The 18,791-nt window shown below is 44.4% G+C and overlaps 1 protein-coding gene across 1 annotated transcript in view; it reads left to right on the top strand.

The window, feature by feature from the left end:
* The first annotated feature begins 10,925 nt into the window (after positions 1–10,925).
* The window catches only part of LOC132465610 (neuronal acetylcholine receptor subunit alpha-7-like), a 36,535-nt gene continuing 28,669 nt past the window's right edge, over positions 10,926–18,791 (top strand). The window contains exons 1-2 of the mRNA XM_060062305.1: positions 10,926–11,130; positions 17,603–17,742. Coding sequence (XP_059918288.1) covers positions 11,070–11,130; positions 17,603–17,742 — 201 coding nt within the window. The 5' untranslated portion in view covers positions 10,926–11,069. The remainder of the gene's footprint in view (positions 11,131–17,602; positions 17,743–18,791) is intronic.

Genomic DNA, 18,791 nt, shown 5'->3' with positions numbered 1-18,791 from the left:
AGAACCTGGACCGTGCATTATTCAGGGCTTCAGCATATGCCCTCCTGTGTTCCCTGTATGCCTGTTTGTGAACGGTCAGACCAGAGGCCTTGAGTCGCCGCTCAAGGACACGCCCAGCAGCCTTCATTGTACGTAGTTCACTGGTGTACCAGGGTGCGGAGCGCGAGAAGGAGACTGACCTCGATGTTAAGGGGGCGTGGAGATCCAGGAGACTGCTCAGGGACTGGTTGTATAAGTCCACTGAGTCAGCAACAGAGAGGTAGTCAGTTGAGCCAGAGGAGAGATGTTGAAGGTCCAGGGCCAGGGCATCCATGTTGATATTTTTCACATTCCTGAAGTGGATCTGCCGCTTTGGTTTGGTGTGGGAGGAAGGAAAAGGGAGCTCCATTGACACAACTCTGTGATCCGAGACGCCAAGATCATAGACCTGTAGGTTGCTGATGGGGGCGGAGTTTGAGATGACCAGGTCAATTGTGTGTCCTCTGGAGTGTGTGGGGGCATCAACATGTTGTTGTAGGTTGAGGGAGTCTAGCAGCTGAAGAAAATCAGCAGCGGGCTGGCATGAGGGGGTGTCAACATGAATATTTAAATCACCCAGAATGATGGTATTGGCAGAGGTAGTACAGAGTGTTGTGAGGAGATCAGACATTTCCGGGATGAAAGCAGAGTTGGGTTTAGGGGGCCTGTATATGAGTAGAACAGTCATGGGATGGGGGGGCTTGAATGTGAATGCAAGACATTCAAAGGAGGAAGTTGTAGGCAGCACCATGGGGGGCAACTCCAGGTCCTGTTTGTGGATGACAGCTAGGCCACCACCGCGTCCAGTTCTGCGGGCTGCCTCCAAGTAACTGTAGCCTGGGGGACAGGCTTCGTTTAGGGCAGAGTAAACCTCTGGCTGGTGCCAGGTTTCTGTTAGACACATGAAGTCAAGTCCTTTTTCCCTGATATGCTCTTCAATCAAGCTGGATTTATTATTCAAGGATTGAGTGTTGAAAAGTTCAAATTTAACCAGTGACTGTGGAGTTATTCTCTGTACAGGTCGCAGAGCCTTAAAATCCACTCCGCGCAGGTTGGAATCCACTCCATGAAATCTATCCAGCCGGGAGTGCGGGGATCTCGCGATGTTACGTCTTTTGCCCTCAGCCGTCTCAGCGGACCTAATGGCTGTGATGAAGCCGGCAGGCTGACCATAAATATGACCATATATGCACACACACACACACACACACACACACACACACACACACACACACACACACACACACACACACACACACACACACACACACACACACACACACACACACACACACACACACACACACACACACACACACACACACAAACACACACACATACACACCACATGCAAAACATGCAATGTATTTTCTTTTAGATCTATGAATATTCCAAGAAGTTAGTCTTGTCTTCATGTAAATGTGTGTTTGTGTGTGTGTGTTTGTGTTTATTTGTGTGTGGTGTGTGTGTGTGTGTGTGTGTGTGTGTGTGTGTGTGTGTGTGTGTGTGTGTGTCTGTGTGTGTGTGTGTGTGTGTGTCTGTGTGTGTGTGTGTGTCTGATATGTTATCAGTCATTCCTCTGATCAGGACGATTGTGTCGGTGCTTGCACATTTGTACCACTGTTTGTACACAGAGACCAAGCAGAGGTTACGTGTCTGCTTCTATCCATGTATATCTGTGTGAAGACATATGGATTTATACATGCAAGTGGTTCGGCATAAGTCATAATTCATGAGGAAAATGGGATGAAAGAAAGAGGTGATGAAGAGAAGGCGGAGGTGGAAGGATGGGAAGATGAGGAAGAGTTGGAGCGTTCCTCTTCATTCCTTCTCCAGAAGCTTCTCAATAATTAACTACAGAGAATTAACGCTGCCTTGACACTCTGCTCATGCTGCCCTCCCTGCGTATGGTAATAATATAAATAATACAGGGTCAAACAGACTTTGGTTGTATGTATGTATGTTATTGAATGATTTGAGACGTGTTGCTTTTCCATTTGTGTCAATGTCCTCGAAACACTGAAATGTGTATGTGTTGCACACAAAAGGACTTCCAAGAATGCATAACTTTCAAATAGGTCCTTTAATTTGGTTCCGTTAAACGTTGCTCCATGCAGGCTATCTGGGGGTCTACTGAATGACGAGCCCTCTCCTGCATCTTACCCAACAGATTTCAAGTTCACCTGTTTATATATCAGTGCTATTTTAACTTGTCATGTTTCCCATTGTCCAGTGCTAATAACTTTTTTGTCCAATAAAATATGATAGCTACCTGTTGTCTCAATAGTATATGCTCATTGGTTAATTTAAAATACCACTGAGTGTTTAAAACAGTGTAAGCAGGCACTTTAAATAAAGGCTTTTCAAATTAATTTTGAGTGCCATGGCTCACACACTTTTTACTTGTTTGGATACTGTATTGCATTTAGTACATTCAACATGTCTATTGTTATGGGTTTCACCATAACTAATGTAAGTTTTTTATAAAAAATGTATATCCCTCAAATAACACAGCAATACATAATCTTTAGGATAATGACCAACTGTCAAAAATAGACCTTCATCTTGAAGACTCCCTAAAGACCGAACATTCCTGCCACACAGAAGTTAATGCGAAGAATCAACGGCATGCACAATTGGACTTTGGCGTATGCACGTTAGGGATGGGCATTCGATTAAGTTGTCTTAGTCGATCGTCGGGAGAATTAACGATCAATTAGTCGATTAATCGTTAATATTTTACATTCAAATTTAGTTCAGACCAAGTATAAGAGCACCGGGACTTTTAACTATACATGTATCACTCCGCTGTTTATGTTCTGCTAGCTAGTGTGTGTGTTGCTTTGCAACAGTTCAGTCCCAGTCGCGGATCCATTTATGTTGGCGGTGCCAAATAAATAATTAAACAAACAAATGTTAACTAATTAATGGTGCTTGTAGAACTGTTGTATAAAATCAATATCGCACTCGAGGTCGTGCTGTTGTAGTGAATATCAGCACAGCTGTGATTATCTTCGCCACAATCACAGCCGTGCTGATACAACGCACTCCCTCTCGTGTGATATTTCTTAAGTATTTATATGCTATATTCAAAATGAAATGAAAATACAAAAGCAGCGTGTTTTCCTCATTGGGATCTTTATTATTAGATGAACAACTCAGTTAAACCAGATCCGTTCAATAGTTGTGCGCTACTCTGCTCTAAGCAACGGAGCATGCAGCTCGAAGCCGGTGCTCATAAACATAACTAAAAATAAACACAACCCTAGTTTCTTCCCAAAATAATAACAATAATAATATAAAAAAGGCAATCATGTTATAATCAACCAGTCTACGGATTTTTCTTCAGAAAGATGAGCATGTTGACATGCTCTGGGGTCAAACGCGACCGCAGCCTGGTGACCGTCAGTCCAGCCGCCGAAAACATCCGCTCTGAGGGGACCGACGTTGCCGTGATGCACAAATACCTCCGTGCTAACTTGGCAAGGCGGGGGAACAACTTTCCACAATCCAGGGGCTCAGAAAGCTCTTTATTTCTGCTTCGATGCTAACCTCGCCTTGAGTGGTAGGCCTATAGTGCTCCCCAAGAAGTCATTTTTTAAATCATAATGGTCCCACACCAGACTTCACCGTGGCCTCGTCCGCTTCATGATTACATCGCCGTGTTCCAATATCCATACTATCCGTACTTACTAGCCTAAGTTTGAATACGTAGGGCGTTCTGATTCAGATCGGGCGAAAATAAGTGTACTGAAAACGGTCAAATCACGAAGTGTGTGGCGATGTACACTTTTCGTACTCAACAGCAGCCATCTTAGCTACGTAGCGGAAGAGGGCGGAGCCAGGCTGAGCCAAAGTCGGCGCATTTTCCACATAGCCTGCATTAATAGTCATTTTGTAGTTTTTATAGTTTTTATAGCTTTTTATAGCTGCTAGGCGTAAAGAGTTCACCGTTCAAAGCGGGATGTTTAATGCGGGGGAGGAGCCGCAAATTTAAATATTGCCCCCGTGTGGTAAAATGTTAAATTGCACACTGCATTAGTTTAATCGACGAAAGATGTACGCAATCAATTAGTCGATCGTCGATTAATCATGCCCATCCCTAATGCACGTAGTTGAAATTGTCCAATCCTGTTATTTGTACCGGGAGACCGGGTTGCAATTATGAGCTTTACATTTACATTTACATTTAGGGCATTTAGCAGACGCTTTTATCCAAAGCGACTTACAATAAGTACATTTGTCATAAGAAGTGCAACAATATATATCGCTGTCGGTACAGAAAGGATATTCATAGAACCAAGTGCAAGTACAACAATCGCTAGGCTAACCAATTCCCCGTGTTACAGCAATGATAGCAGCTACTGCAGTTGCTACACAGTTAAGTACTATAATATACGATACAATACAATACAAGACAACACAATACAGTGTACAGTGGTGGCCAGAAGGGGGAGGGTGGCTATGCAGAGTCGAGGTGGACTCTGAACAGGTGAGTCTTGAGTCTTTTTCGAAGATAGTGAGCCACCACTGATGTCCCAAAACCGAGAAAAGTTGTGACTTTGCTGAACGACCTTTGCTAGCTCTTAGCGATGGTGGTACCAGACGTCCAGCTGAGGTAGTTGAGCGGAGGGATCGAGCTGGGGTGTGTGGCTTTAGCAATGCTTGGAGGTAGGCAGGGGCAGTTCCATCGACTGCCTTGTATGCCAGTACCATCGTTTTAAATTTGATGCGAGCTACTACAGGGAGACAGTGGAGGTCCCGGAAGAGGAGAGTCACATGGGAGAACTTCGGTAGGTTGAACACGAGGCGCGCTGCCGCATTCTGGATGCGCTGCAAAGGTTTAATCGCAGAGGCAGGAAGTCCAGCCAGGAGTGAGTTGCAGTAGTCGAGGCGGGAGACGACCAGTGATTGGACTAGAAGCTGAGCTGCTTCCCTTGTGAGGAAGGGCCAGATTCTGCGGATGTTGTAAAGTGCAAATCTGCAGGATCGGGCCACCGCAGTGATGTTTGCGGTGCAGCATAACTGATTGTCCAATACCAAACCAAGGTTTCTGGCAGTTGGAGAAGAAGATACAGTGATGTTCTCAACGGTGACCAGTAAGTCCATCTGTGGGCTATCTTTCCCTGGGATTAGGAGGTGCTCGGTTTTGTTGAGGTTAAGCCTCAGGTGATGGGCAGTTGTCCAGGTGCTGACGTCCGCCAGACATTCCGATATGCGTGTTGCAATCAGAACTTTATCAGATGAGGGGTAAGAGAGAAATAGCTGAATGTCGTCAGCATAACAGTGATAGGAAAAGCTGTGTGATGCAATTACCGAGCCCAGAGATCTGGTACAGAGGGAGAACAGAAGAGGCCCCAGTACAGAGCCTTGAGGGACACCAGTTTCAAGCGTGCAAGGTTTGGACAGGGAGCCATTCCATGTCACTTGATAGGTGCGGTTCGTCAGGTAGGATGTGAACCAGGAAAGAGCAGATTCAGCGATGCCAAGTTCGGCAAGAGTGGCAAGGAGGATCTGGTGGTTCACTGTGTCAAATGCTGCGGACAGGTCGAGGAGAATGAGAACCGATGAGAAGGACGATGTACAGGCAGGGTTAGAGCTCTACAGGAAGAGAATGGACCTTGTGGTATCTTAACCCAGAACATTACTGCTGGTAGTCACACACCTGACAGCCACTTACTATCCTGCCCTTCACTTTGTCCTTTTTCATTACTATTTTTTCCATAAATGTATTACATCATTTTTTATTGCTCCTGTCTACCTGTAAACCAGTCTCCCAAAATGCAGTACAACTACGTTGGTCTAAGCGGAAATCCTAAACACGTTCTTTGGTCTATTCTTTGTATAGGCCTGTGTCCCGTCACATGACTGTCAAGGTTCTGTCTGTAAATAAAACAAGATGGCAGACATAATCTCACTGATTATCAGTTCAAAATGCATTATTAACATGCTTACGGCATTAAAATACGTTTCGATGACAGTTCTGAGTAGAAATGTGTCTATATTGTCATCATTTTCATTCAGTGACTGTATATGAGGTTCAGTTAGTCAGTTAAATTGCTCGTGGCGTTCTCCATGCTTATTTGGGGTTTGGAAAGAATCGGGGTAGGCTATATTCTGTTTAAGAAATAACCTGAATAACATTTTATTACACAACATGCATTTCAAACATGACGTGCAATGAGTTACATTTCTGTTCCCTGTTTTATTTTTGTCGTAAAAAAGGTTACGCTGGCTAGGAAAAAGACAGATATACTAAGGTGCGCCAGACAGAACAGTGCCTCACAGAGGGCCGCCGAGGTAATGACCCACTCATGTATGAGAGGTTATTACAGCCCAGGGGTAACGCCAGGCCCCCGCTATGGTTTGAAGCATGGGGTGGGCCCGTTGTACTCATATTGACCACTTCTATATGAATTAGGGCGTTCAACTTAATGATATGCTTGGAGGCTGTATCAACCGGAGTGTTGGCAGAGGGTGATCTAGGGGTCTAGTACAGTTGGACATGAGCTAAAGATATGGGGGAGTTTTATATGGAAGAGGGGCTAAAGGAGGATTATACATACAAGTGATGTTGTCCATCCCTGAGAGGTGGTACACTCCATTAATGGTAGCCTACAATGTGAATGAGATAGAGACGTCTCTCTTTTATATGATTTGCAATTAGGGGGCTCCAGCCCTACAGAAAAGACCCCCACAAGAATCCCAAGCCGAAGTTAGAAATTAATCTAAAATCATAGAAAAGAGATCGAAACTTGGCAGTTAGCCCTTCAACCAGGGGGCATCTTGGGTTCACTCTGTTCAAATTGTGCGTCCCTTAGCAAATGGCAGACCCTAACCCTAACCCTAACCCTAAACCATGGACCAGCCCTCCCTGCCCTCCAGTGTTTCAGTGTGGGGGTCCCAGTCAGGCCCTAGAATAATGTGGTCAAGTCTCAGGGCGGTAGGAACTGCTGTTTACACCTCATCCTGATCCACTAGCTCTTGTGTTCCTTACTTTGTAAATAAAACAGCCCATTTTGGAAAACCTTTTTTGCCCAAACTATAAAGCCAAATCTCGGATGTAACTTCCCCGGGACCCAGGGGAATGTGCGGATGAAAAGGGGGCGTAACCTCCAACAGTAAATGTGCATACAACAGCGGGCAGTTTCTAGTCCCCCATTTTTTTTGGGATGGAGGTGTAAAATTGTGCCTCAAGGCGTGTAGACACAGCCGGCCTCTAGGCAAGTTTTTCAAGTCAGGGGTCAAGAAGCCAGCACGACGCCCCTTATGAGATAACAAGAAGTAAATGTGCATTTCACTCCTAACCTCTTCTTGTAAGGAAACAGGTCTGATTTTCAGAGTGTAGGTCAGGGTGACCAACTAAACATCATCTACAATCACTGAATGAAGACTATGACAAAAAAAAAATCACATATCTAAAAACGCTTTTTAATGCCGAAACCATCTTTTTGGATTTACAGTCGCATGACTCACGTGACGTGAACGCAGGCCCAACATGTGTGGACCAACATGTTGCTGTGAGACTGGGTTTGTAGGCCTACTAATAGTTCTTGAAGTGCCAAACGTAACTTCCTTCCTTTAATTGCCAAGTGTACGGTGATATGTCGAACGTCCGGCAGAACAGCGGTCAGAAGATGAATACCATTAGGATGATGAAGACACTAGGTGCGTTTCCATCCCCCTGATTTTATGCGAACTTTGAAGTATCGAATCAGTAAACCGTGATGGAAACACCAAAATTCGCATAAAAATCCTCTAATTCGCAAAAAGGTTTATCCACTCGCTTGAGGTGGTTTTTGAGAAATGCGAAAGAGAGTAAATTCGCAAAATGAGAGAAGGAAACACACTTTTCGAAACAGCTGTGACGTAGCGAACTTTGAACACACAGAACACACACAGCCATCCCCCCCACCTCCCTCATCACGTGCATGGAAGAGATCCGGAGCTGGTTGAGCAGGAACTTCCTGAAACTCAACGGAAACAAGACAGAGGCCCTGCTCATCGGATCCAAATCCACCCTCATTAAATCACAACACACCCCAGCTCCACTCATAATCATCTATGGATTCCCAGTACCCTTCTCCTCCAAAGTCAAGAGCCTCGGCGTCATCCTGGACAACACCCTCTCATTCGCACCCCATATTCACAACATCACCCGGACTGCATTCTTCCACCTCCGCAACATCGCCAGACTCCGCCCATCACTGACCCAATCCAGCACTGAAATCCTAGTTCACTCATTTGTCACATCACGCATAGACTACTGCAACGCCCTCCTCACCGGACTCCCCACCAAACTCATCAACAGACTGCAGATCATTCAGAACTCAGCCGCCCGGATCATCACCCGCATCAAATAATCTGACCACATCACCCCTGTCCTCATCCAACTTCACTGGCTCCCAGTACACTACCGCATCCAATACAAAACCCTACTCCTCACCTACAAAGCTCTCCACAACCTAGCCCCCAGTTACCTCTGCGACCTCCTCCAAGAATACACTCCCTCCCGCTCCCTCCGCTCAACCTCTGCTGGACTACTATGTATCCCCAAATCACGACTCACTACAATGGGTGCCCGGTCATTCAGCTGTTCAGCACCAAGGCTCTGGAACTCCCTCCCCCACACATAAAACAGTCAGACACCATTACAACCTTCAAGTCACAACTCAAAACTCACCTGTTCAAATTCGCACACAACGTCTAACTGATCACTGTTTTGATTGTTTGTTTGTTTTGTTTTGTCTTGTTTCTGTTTTATTTATTTTATTTATTATATTTACTTTTTTTTTTTCACAATGTCATGGTTTTTAAACGATTTATGATGACTATATGCTCTGTAAGGTGACCTTGGGTGTCTTGAAAGGCGCCTCTAAATTAAATGCATTATTATTATTATTATTATTAGGACTGACAGTCTTTCCGATTTCCGCATAACGACCGGCCATAGCAACCCTGCCGACATCAACGTGTAACGTCATCACCCTATTCCGCTGCAACAACTTGATGGAAACCTACCTAATTCGAATTACTTTTTTGCAAACTTTCTAAAGATTCGCAAAACCTTTTCCATGACGAATGTAATCAAAATTACTTTCCTCGGACCTGGGCCCCGTTTCCCGATAACGATGGATCCACGCTCGTACGATCATTCTCACGATGGATCTTGCGATCCATCGTCAATTTCTTTGGAGCGTTTCCCGAAACTCCTCTTAACGTGAACGCGCATTCGCTGCACTCACGACGTCGTAGGATTGTAACTGTCTACTGACACGGTGCTGAAATGGGCTCCGTAGGAGGGGGAGACGCAGGAATGTCGCAGGAAAATTGTGTTAAAAAGGGTTAAAATATATCCCCATCAAGGACAACAGCAGAGTAGCCTACGAAAAAAATAGACTGCAATTATATGAATGCTAAAGACATTAAAACACAATTGATTAGGCTTAAACCGACATATATCAGTCCTAATCCTGAATGCACTGTGCGTTTCACGGCATTTTCCCCCCTTAAATAATTCCTCTTCACACCTGTGAATAACCCGGGAGACGTCCATGATGAGGAATACAACGAAGCCCACCGTCTGGCCCGGTGCATCGTTGAGCGCACGATCGGGAGGTGGAAGTTGCGCTTTAGATGCCTTCACAAGTCAGGCGGAGGGCTCCAGTTTTCTCCGGCCAAGTCATGCGCCGTGATATGTGTGACGGCTATGTTGCACAACATTGCAGCTAAGGCTGGGGTGGCATTGCTTGAACCGGAGGACGTTGAGGACGATGATGATGAGGAAGATCGGTGTGAGGACGGCCTCCCTCATAACTACGCGGCTGGTTTTCATGCGCGTCGAATAGTGATTGAGACTTTTTTTTAACCCCCTCCACCCTCCCTCATGTCAATAAACATTCCCGTCAACGTGACCAATCCCCACCATATCCCAGCCTTTTGCCTGCTCCTTTGCTTGTTTTTTATAATTTTTTTTATTTCTTTATTTTTTTTCATTTATTTTATTTCGTTATTTTTTTAATTTGTTTAATTTAAAAAAAAAATTACATTATTTTATGCTACGTTTTATGAGTAGCCTATGTCAGTCTGCACAAATCCCCCCACTTTCTCTCACACATTTTGAGTGCCCTGCCTGCGCAAACATTTTCTGGACTGTTATTTTGGCCATTTTAACATCTTTATTAATTAATTAATTAATAATCTTTATTAATTACCAAACTAAGAACATAAAGGCGCAATGCGTTTTAATAAAACGCATCCAATATACGGAATGTCCGATGGTGACGCCACTGAGGCTATAGCTGACGATGCTCTTAGCGTCCTACGAGTACCTACGAGCACCCCTGGAGTGCTCGTTAGCTACGAGCGTTTTCAAGACGTTCGTTCCCTACGATGCTTTCGGGAAACGCGGTGAAAACTCTACGATGCCCTTTCGACGCACTTCACGATCCACTTAGGCTAACGACGCTTTCGGGAAACGGGGCCCTGGATTGGTCACAGTATTATGCATAATTGTTATTATTATTATTATTATAATTATAATTATTATTATTATTATTATTATTATTAATTATTATGTCTTCTTCTTCTTCTTCTTCTTCTTCTTCTTCTTCTTCTTCTTCTAGTAGTAGTAGGCTAGTAGTAGTAGTAGTATTAAGTATTATGTCCATTTATAAAGACCGCGTCGCACTCACCGCGCACCCAAACACAGATGTGATCCTAGAGGCAAGGGAACCAGGTAAGTGCTCAAAGAGACGAGGGAATGTATGTGGCTTCCAACCACAAATTTACCTTAAAAAACGATGTCTATGTCACTGTTTGTGCCGGTATTATTAAAGGTACACAACGTTCAACCTAAATTGCATCGGCACATGTCGGGTACAATTCGCGTGTTTTTTTAGCAGCGTGACTGCGCCAGCCTCTACTCATCGCGCGCACCGTGCACGCCTCCTCTGCTCGTGTCTGTGGTCCTCTCCCAAGACAGATGTTGATATCCCAGAGCCGCTACCCCCTGTCAACCACAGAGCCGTTCGGAGCTCAGAGGTACAAGGATGCGACGCCACAAGTTCTGTTCTGTTGGCTTCTACATCTTAATCGCCCTCACTTTCAAAGGTAGGCTTTTCATAGGCTCTTATTTGTGTTTTCCTGCATAATGTGAGCGGCATTAGACGAGTATTGTAGGCTACTGCTATCTACACTGAAACTGTTACTTTGCATACAGACTGTATGTTTACAAAATGTTTTTCCGTCAGTCCTAATAACTTTATACACAAATAATCATGACAATACTTATGCCTTCAAGACATCAGTTGCCTACTTGCATATACTGCTCAGCACAGCACTTTTTCTGAAATGTTCTCAGTTCTCAGACTGCATTATTAGACTGCGTTTCTATCGGTTTAGATTTCTGTTTCGTAGTTAGATGCAGATATGGCCCTTTTACTCTCCTTTTGAAGAGAAAAAAGTGACTTCAACAATTCTTTGGAGAGCATCTCTTCGGACCAATCTTTTTATCAGGGAGTGTAACTCCAACATCCTACTTGGGTTCAAATTTCAAGAGAGTATTTCAGTCATATGGCTTTGTGTGAATAAGACTACACACCATGACAATATATCATCATTAACTAAATGGCCACAACGATAACAGTCACTAGCTGCATAATTTTAGCAGTAATATAGTTATATATAATAATAATTGTCTACATAGCTTATCATATGCTATCTTTGGGGCAACGCACAAGGCTTTGGAAGTAGGAATTGTATGGGATTTTTTCTTGCATGTCATAGATTAATTATTTTGATTGAAAATGTAATTTCTAACTGTGGCTGGGCAGGAGGGGCTCACTATGTGGCAGGAAACGGTGCAACTAAGCAGCGCTTAACATAATAACACATTCCAGAAGGTTCAGGCTGGTTTCAAAGCTGCTGTTCTCTGTTATTGTATAGTGGTGGATGATCAAATTAGATCATTTATTTATTTTGTGTGTACACAGAGTGGGATGCTTAAATTAAACCGATATATCCAGGAGAAGCGCACCCATTAGTTTCTAGCGTTGTTTTTACCAATTGTGGCTTCACTTCTACCTCCCTTTCTCTCCCTCTCTCTCCCTCCCTTTCTCTCGCTCTCTCTGTCTCTTTCTATTTCTCTGCGTAACTCTTTAGCATTTTTTTTATTGCATCTCTTAACAGGTTCCCCCATCTATTTCATTTACTTTTAGAACGTGTTTCTGTGTTCACAGAGCCGCTGTTATCTGGGTCTCTAAACCTTCACCTCATTCAACCTTCATCCTTTGTTGAAAACATGGCGTTAACCGCAATATTTAAAATGATTCAAGCTCTTTCTGCCTGGAAAGTGTGTGCAACGGAATCCCGAAAGTCTTCTGAAACACAGACCCATTTAAACTCTTAGGACTGAGAACTTCACACTCACCAGATGGAGGTGTCCTATTCAGTACAGAATCAGACTAAACTTGTTTTTCTGAAACAGCTGGAGAGAGATAGCAACTGTGGCTGGGTGCTAAAGGCAGTGAACGAGGTGCTGTAGAACTGTACTGTATCACGCCAGAGGTTTGAGCTGCTGGATTAAGATTAACCTCAAGTGGTTTTTAGCCATAGATTATAAAACTATATGCATCCATTAATGCACAAGCACCCCCCCCCCCCCCCCCATAACACTCTACACCCTGAGCTGCTCTCCCCCCCAGAAAGTCACATGACCCCTGATGAGGGTCTGATGATGTCTGGATTAGTTGTGGCTGTGTGTGTTAGTGCATCCATACATCATTCTGGTTCTTTGCTGTATATGGGTTTGAGAAGTAATTGTGTGTATGTGTTTGTCTGTGCATGTCTGTGTATACTTGCTTGCTTATCTCAAGTCTGCAATTCAGACAATATACAATTCATTATATTGTATGCCGCCCCCCCCCCCCCCCCCCCCGAGTGTATGCAGTAGATCAGGTGATAGTGTGGCTTTGTTAAACACATGGGAGTTGGAGTTGAACTCCCTTGTGTTGAAAGCTGGCGGTGGCGGCTGCTCTGGATCTGGCCACTTTAAATGTGACCTTAGCTTGAGTTGATCACACACTTGGCTGATTTTATATATGCGGCACACAGCGGCCACTAACGGCCACACGTACCCACATATTTCAGCCAGCTAAATGTTTAATGTCTGATATTAAAGAGTCATTCATTTGCTCACCTTGGGCTGAGTTCCTTCAAGGCCGTTAAAGCAGACAGCTTTGAAGGTTATGAACGTGAGGAGCAAAGACAGATGAAGGGTCTCCATGATGGATCCACTCTGTAGCTGAAGGGTCTCCATGATGGATCCACTCTTTAGCTGCCTCATGTGTCAGAGGTTATGCTGTGTCTTTGAGTCCTGCCACTTCCATTGGTGCTGATATTCAGTGTCACTGTCACACACAAGCAACGCACAAACACACAGACACACACACAGGCACACACACAAACAAATGAGCACACACACACATACATACAAACGCACACACACACATGCAAACGCACACACACACACACACACACACACACACACACACACACACACACACACACACACACACACACACACACACACACAAATGCACACACACACACACACACACACACACACACACACACACACACACACACACACACACACACACACACACACACACAAATGCGCACACATACACACACACATACATATACACACACACACACACTGACACACAAACACACACAGATACAGACAAAACAACAACACATCACACATGTGTCTTTTCACGGTGCATTAGTCCGGGTGTCAGCTGTCGAGGTCGGGGAGCGGTTGTCTGTCGGCGCTCCTGTTGTTAATCTCTGTCCCCCCTCCTCCCCGCATCCTCCCCCCTCCTCCCTCCTCCTCCCTGGGGCATTATGCCGGACGTGCCCCCGGGAGGATGTGAAATCACAGCTCCCAGCTCATATCATTCTCCTGTCTGCTGGGGGTGAGGGGAGGGGCTATAAGTTGTTTTTGGTTCTTGTTTTATCTGTCCTGAATTCCATAGCTAGTGACCGAGTGCTTTGACCTCTGACCTCGTCCAGGCTGACATGTCCTGGCCTTTCTAAACACATCTGTGTGAGGAATCGTTTCTAGTTTTAGATGCTGTTGGTTGGCAAACATTAGCCCTCATGAAAAATCTAGATGTCATTTATTAAAAGAAGGAACAATTAAATTGACTGATTACCACTAATCGTACTGGAACTAGGATGACGCAGCACTTATGAATAAGTGTATTCCCCATGGCTGGCTCCAACGCCAACACTAGAGACATCCTCAATACAGTACCCTCTCTCTAAGTATGTACCAATGTTACGTTGTAAGGCTATACCGATGTCTGTTCCTCATCTTGTGAACTTGGAGGATATTCAGATATGCAGGTAGATATGTAGATATATAGATAGATATGTACTGTTCCCGTCTTCTAGTCTAATCTACATGACCCACACACACATACACACACACACACACACACACACACACACACACACACACACACACACACACAGCATACACACACATTATACACACACACACACACACGCACGCACGCACGCACGCACGCACGCACGCACGCACACACACACACACACACACACACACACACACACACACACACACACACACACACACACACACACACACACACACACACACACCATACTAACACTACACACACACACGTATGTATACAACGTACACTTGACTGATTCTCTGCTTTATAACAGACAGAAGTCCCTATTTTCTGGTGCCTATACTTTATTTGAAGTGTGTTCAACAGGACTTTTTAAATTTGCGTGATTTGTATAGAAGTATGCCTGCATGTGTGTGTATGTGTGTGTGTGTGTGCGTGTGTGTGTGTTTATACGTATGTGAGTATGTGTGTGTATGTGTCCAGGGGTCAATTCAGTACACCAGAGCGGTTGGTTGGGTTCAGTAAGCTTCATCATTAGTTAACTCATTCACTCAAACAACCTGAGATACATGGAGGTACTTTTGTGCCAAAAGACATAACCACTCCTGTTTGTGTGAATGTGTTTAATGTGCACAAAGAGAGAGAGAGAGAGAGAGAGAGAGAGAGAGAGAGAGAGAGAGAGAGAGAGAGAGAGAGAGAGAGAGAGAGAGCACTATGATGGATTAGTTGAAGGTAGTGGCAACCGAGTTCTGAGTGCTGACTCCTCATTAGGATGCTACTAGCATTTTCCATTTTCGTATGCCATTTAAGTCCTGTCTGGAAAACCTCCAACGCCCCCCCCCTACACACAACAATATCTATCTATCGATTTATTGATCTATCGATCTGTCTATCTACTCCTGTCACCACCTCCAACTCTGCCTTTACATTAAACATTGTGCATAAAATAATACTAATTGTTCTCTTCCCTTCTCACATAAATGTGTGTTTCTATCTCTCCTGCTCCTTCTCTCTGTATAATTCTGTGTATTATGTGAATTGAAGCTTCCTCCTCGTATTTGTCTGTAGTTATTATGTCTATATCTGGCAACATATTTGCTGTGAGACATGACCTCAGTTTCAATAAAGGCATGTGAAACTGATGACACGTAAACCGTTAAAGAGGGCCCCCAGCTGGACCCGGGCCCCTGGAGAGGGGATGCATGGAGGGGCCCGGGACAGCGGCACTTGGCTGTGTTAACTCTGGCTTTCATTAGAAACATACATTTTAGATTGATACACAAATGTGTCATATCTGACACACTGGTCCCTTTCAAAGCAAACAACAACAGAACTACACAAACCTCAGATGAACGTGACAACCAAAACATCACATAAACACACACAGACAAATAGCAATGGGTTTCCTTTGATCCAGAATAGTCTTTAGAATAGAATAGGCAAGCAAAGGCAATATGAATCACACGTTGCTGTATAATATAGTGTGTGTGTGTGTGTGTGTGTGTGTCTGCATGTGTGTGTTTGTGCGTGTGGTGTGTGTACATGTGTGTGTTTCAGTGTGAAAGTGTGTTTGGGTGTGCTTGAACGTGCTTGAATGTCTTTGAAACTGTGAGTCTGTATGGGTGTGTGCGTGTGTGTGTGTCTGGGTTTGCATACATACGTAGGCTCATGTGTGTGTCTGCAGACCTGTCAATTAGAACTTGGAACCAGAGTGCTTTCGTTGACTAAAACCAGATATGGGGATGAGCGACGGACATATGATGAGTCCTTTATTTTTCCTCCAGATCCATCCATGGAATGGCCATGAAGTAGTTCTGTCTATGCAGCTGTGTAAGCTTGTCCAGGCCCTACAAGTCAGGATGTAGGCTATGAATCTGAATGAAAAGTAGGTAAATAGGTAGTGGCCATCACCAAAATGCACCAGAATACAGGAAATCAAATCTATTAAATTAAAAAAAAAATATGGGGGGGGGGGGGAACCTCAGACCACCTGTCTATTAGTGTGCCCCACCAACATTTTTGATCACTGCCTCTCACTCTGTCTCTTTGTCTCTGTCTCTCACTGTATGTACAATATCTACTACCCTGTTTTCTGTCTTCCAAACCACTCTCTGCTTGGGTTTAGCAAACCCTCATATCCCCCATCTTGATGGGGATGTCTTTCTAATCATGTGTTTGACTAGAAAATAAATTCAGAATTTCAGACCCCTGGCACCTAGCAACCACTTAATTTGGTTTCCACGTACAATGGTATTTATCCTCATCAATTACTTTTACTTTGCAGATTTTTGCAGTCATTTTCTTGGTGAGTTCAGTGTGTAGGGTTTGTTTTCCCCTGCTTTTCATAGTCATGAAATATGAAATAAAAGGCCGCTGTTGACTGCTGACATGGAATTTATTTGAGTGTGTGTTTGTCATTGTGACTTCATAGGGAAGTCTATCAATATTTATCAACACACCTGAGTGTGTGGTGTGTGTGTGTGTGTTTGCGTGTATGTGCGTGCGTGTGTGCACATGTATGTACGTGCAAGTGACTGTGCATGTGCGTATAAATGCTTTCTGTGTGTGTGTGTGCTTGTCAGTGTGAGTGTGCGTGTGTGTGTGCTTGTGTGTGTGCTTGTGTGTGTGTGTGTGTGTGTGTGTGTGCTTGTCTGTGTGTGCTTGTGTGTGTTTGTGTGTGTGCGTGTAAAAGTGAGAAAGGGGGGAAGGAAATAGAAGTGAGAAAGAGGGGGAAGGAAATAGATTAGGTAGTCATGTTGTTGGACATGGAAGTAACAAATCGTAATGATCCTGTAGAAACATGGCCAAAAAATCGAAATAAACAATTTTTTATTTCTTTTTTGAAATAAATTTGTTGAACGTGCCGGCTAACTCAGTGGTAACAAATGACAAAGGGAGTCCTTCAAGAAAGGGAACTAGCTTTGTGGTGTCACACTCATCATATAGATACTTAAGAGGCCTCTCTGTTAAGACTGAAACTGGATGATAGTTCTGATGGCATCTGTCCCCCAACCTAACCCCAGCAGTCCCTCTGGTTGCGTTGGAGTTCAGAGTGTATCTCAGTCCCCTGGACATGGCCCCTTCAGGGCTCCCACAGTCTTGTACCTCCTGACCCTCCTGGCCTCTCTCCCCAGAGTCTCTGCAGGGCGAGCACCAGAGGAGGCTGTACAAGGAGCTGCTGGCCAACTACAACCGTCTGGAGCGGCCTGTGGTCAACGACTCCACCGCCATCCTGGTGGAGCTGGGCCTCACGCTGCTGCAGATCATTGACGTGGTGAGAAAACTGTGTGTGTGTGTGTGTGTGTGCGTGTGTGTGTGTGTGCGTGTGTGTGTGTGTGTCTGTGTATAATATGTGTGTGTTTGCGTGTAAAATATGTGTACAATATACATTTAAATGTGTGTGAGGATTATTTTGGCGGTGTTAGCTGTGCTGGGTTTGTATGGCAGAATTACTCAATTTGGTTCTCCAACCACACATATGAGAGATTAACAAGTGGTACATTGACCTCTGATATATCTGCTTTAGCCTTTTATTATTATTAAGACTAGCCATAAGCGACTCTTCCACAGGGACTCGATATTCGAATAAAACTCAAATGTCTCGGCCAGCTGAATCCAAAATCTGCCTGGGTTTGGTTAAAAGGCACAGATTCTGAAATTCAGAACCGTGATTTCAAACCATTGGGTGAGTTCATAATGGACAGATGACCAGCCGCGTGCCGTCCATATGGGCAGGTGGGGCGGCGAACTATGGAGTTAGATTCATGCCAAAACCCCGCACACACGCAAAACGTGTTTTGCTCACGCAAAATGATTCACACACACGCTCAGTGTGGTTTGCAAATACAAAACATCATTCACAAACTAAAGCATTTTGCTTCAGAAACAAATACAGTATGTTTTACACAAAGTACAAAAAAAAATCCTTCAAGTACACAAAACAATTCTACAAGTACGGAACACGAAAGCTGCGCGTGGATCGGAATGCATTTGCGCACGGATCGGATTGCATTTGCGTACGGAACAGCAAGGCGGAAAATTAGTGCCAAAAGTCACGTGACAAATAAATGTCCTGTTATTCACACTACACAACAGCAGGTGGCGGTGTTGAGTCAGTTTAAGGACGCCAGGACGATCTTTTTTCTCCCCAAAATCTTTATTTGATGCCGGCCAAACGTGTGTGGATTCAACTCCATACTATGCGACTTGCCGCCCCTTTGTCACGGAATCGTACGACACGGAGAAAAGCTAGTTTGGGAGATTAAATTGAACAAAATGAGCGGCCAACAGGTGAGTCCAATGGAAGTGTCGCCACTCTGTTTT

This window comes from Gadus macrocephalus, chromosome 10, assembly GCF_031168955.1.
Source record: "Gadus macrocephalus chromosome 10, ASM3116895v1".
NCBI classification, from domain to species: Eukaryota; Metazoa; Chordata; class Actinopteri; order Gadiformes; family Gadidae; genus Gadus; species Gadus macrocephalus.
This window is presented reverse-complemented; position numbering and strand designations above follow the sequence as displayed.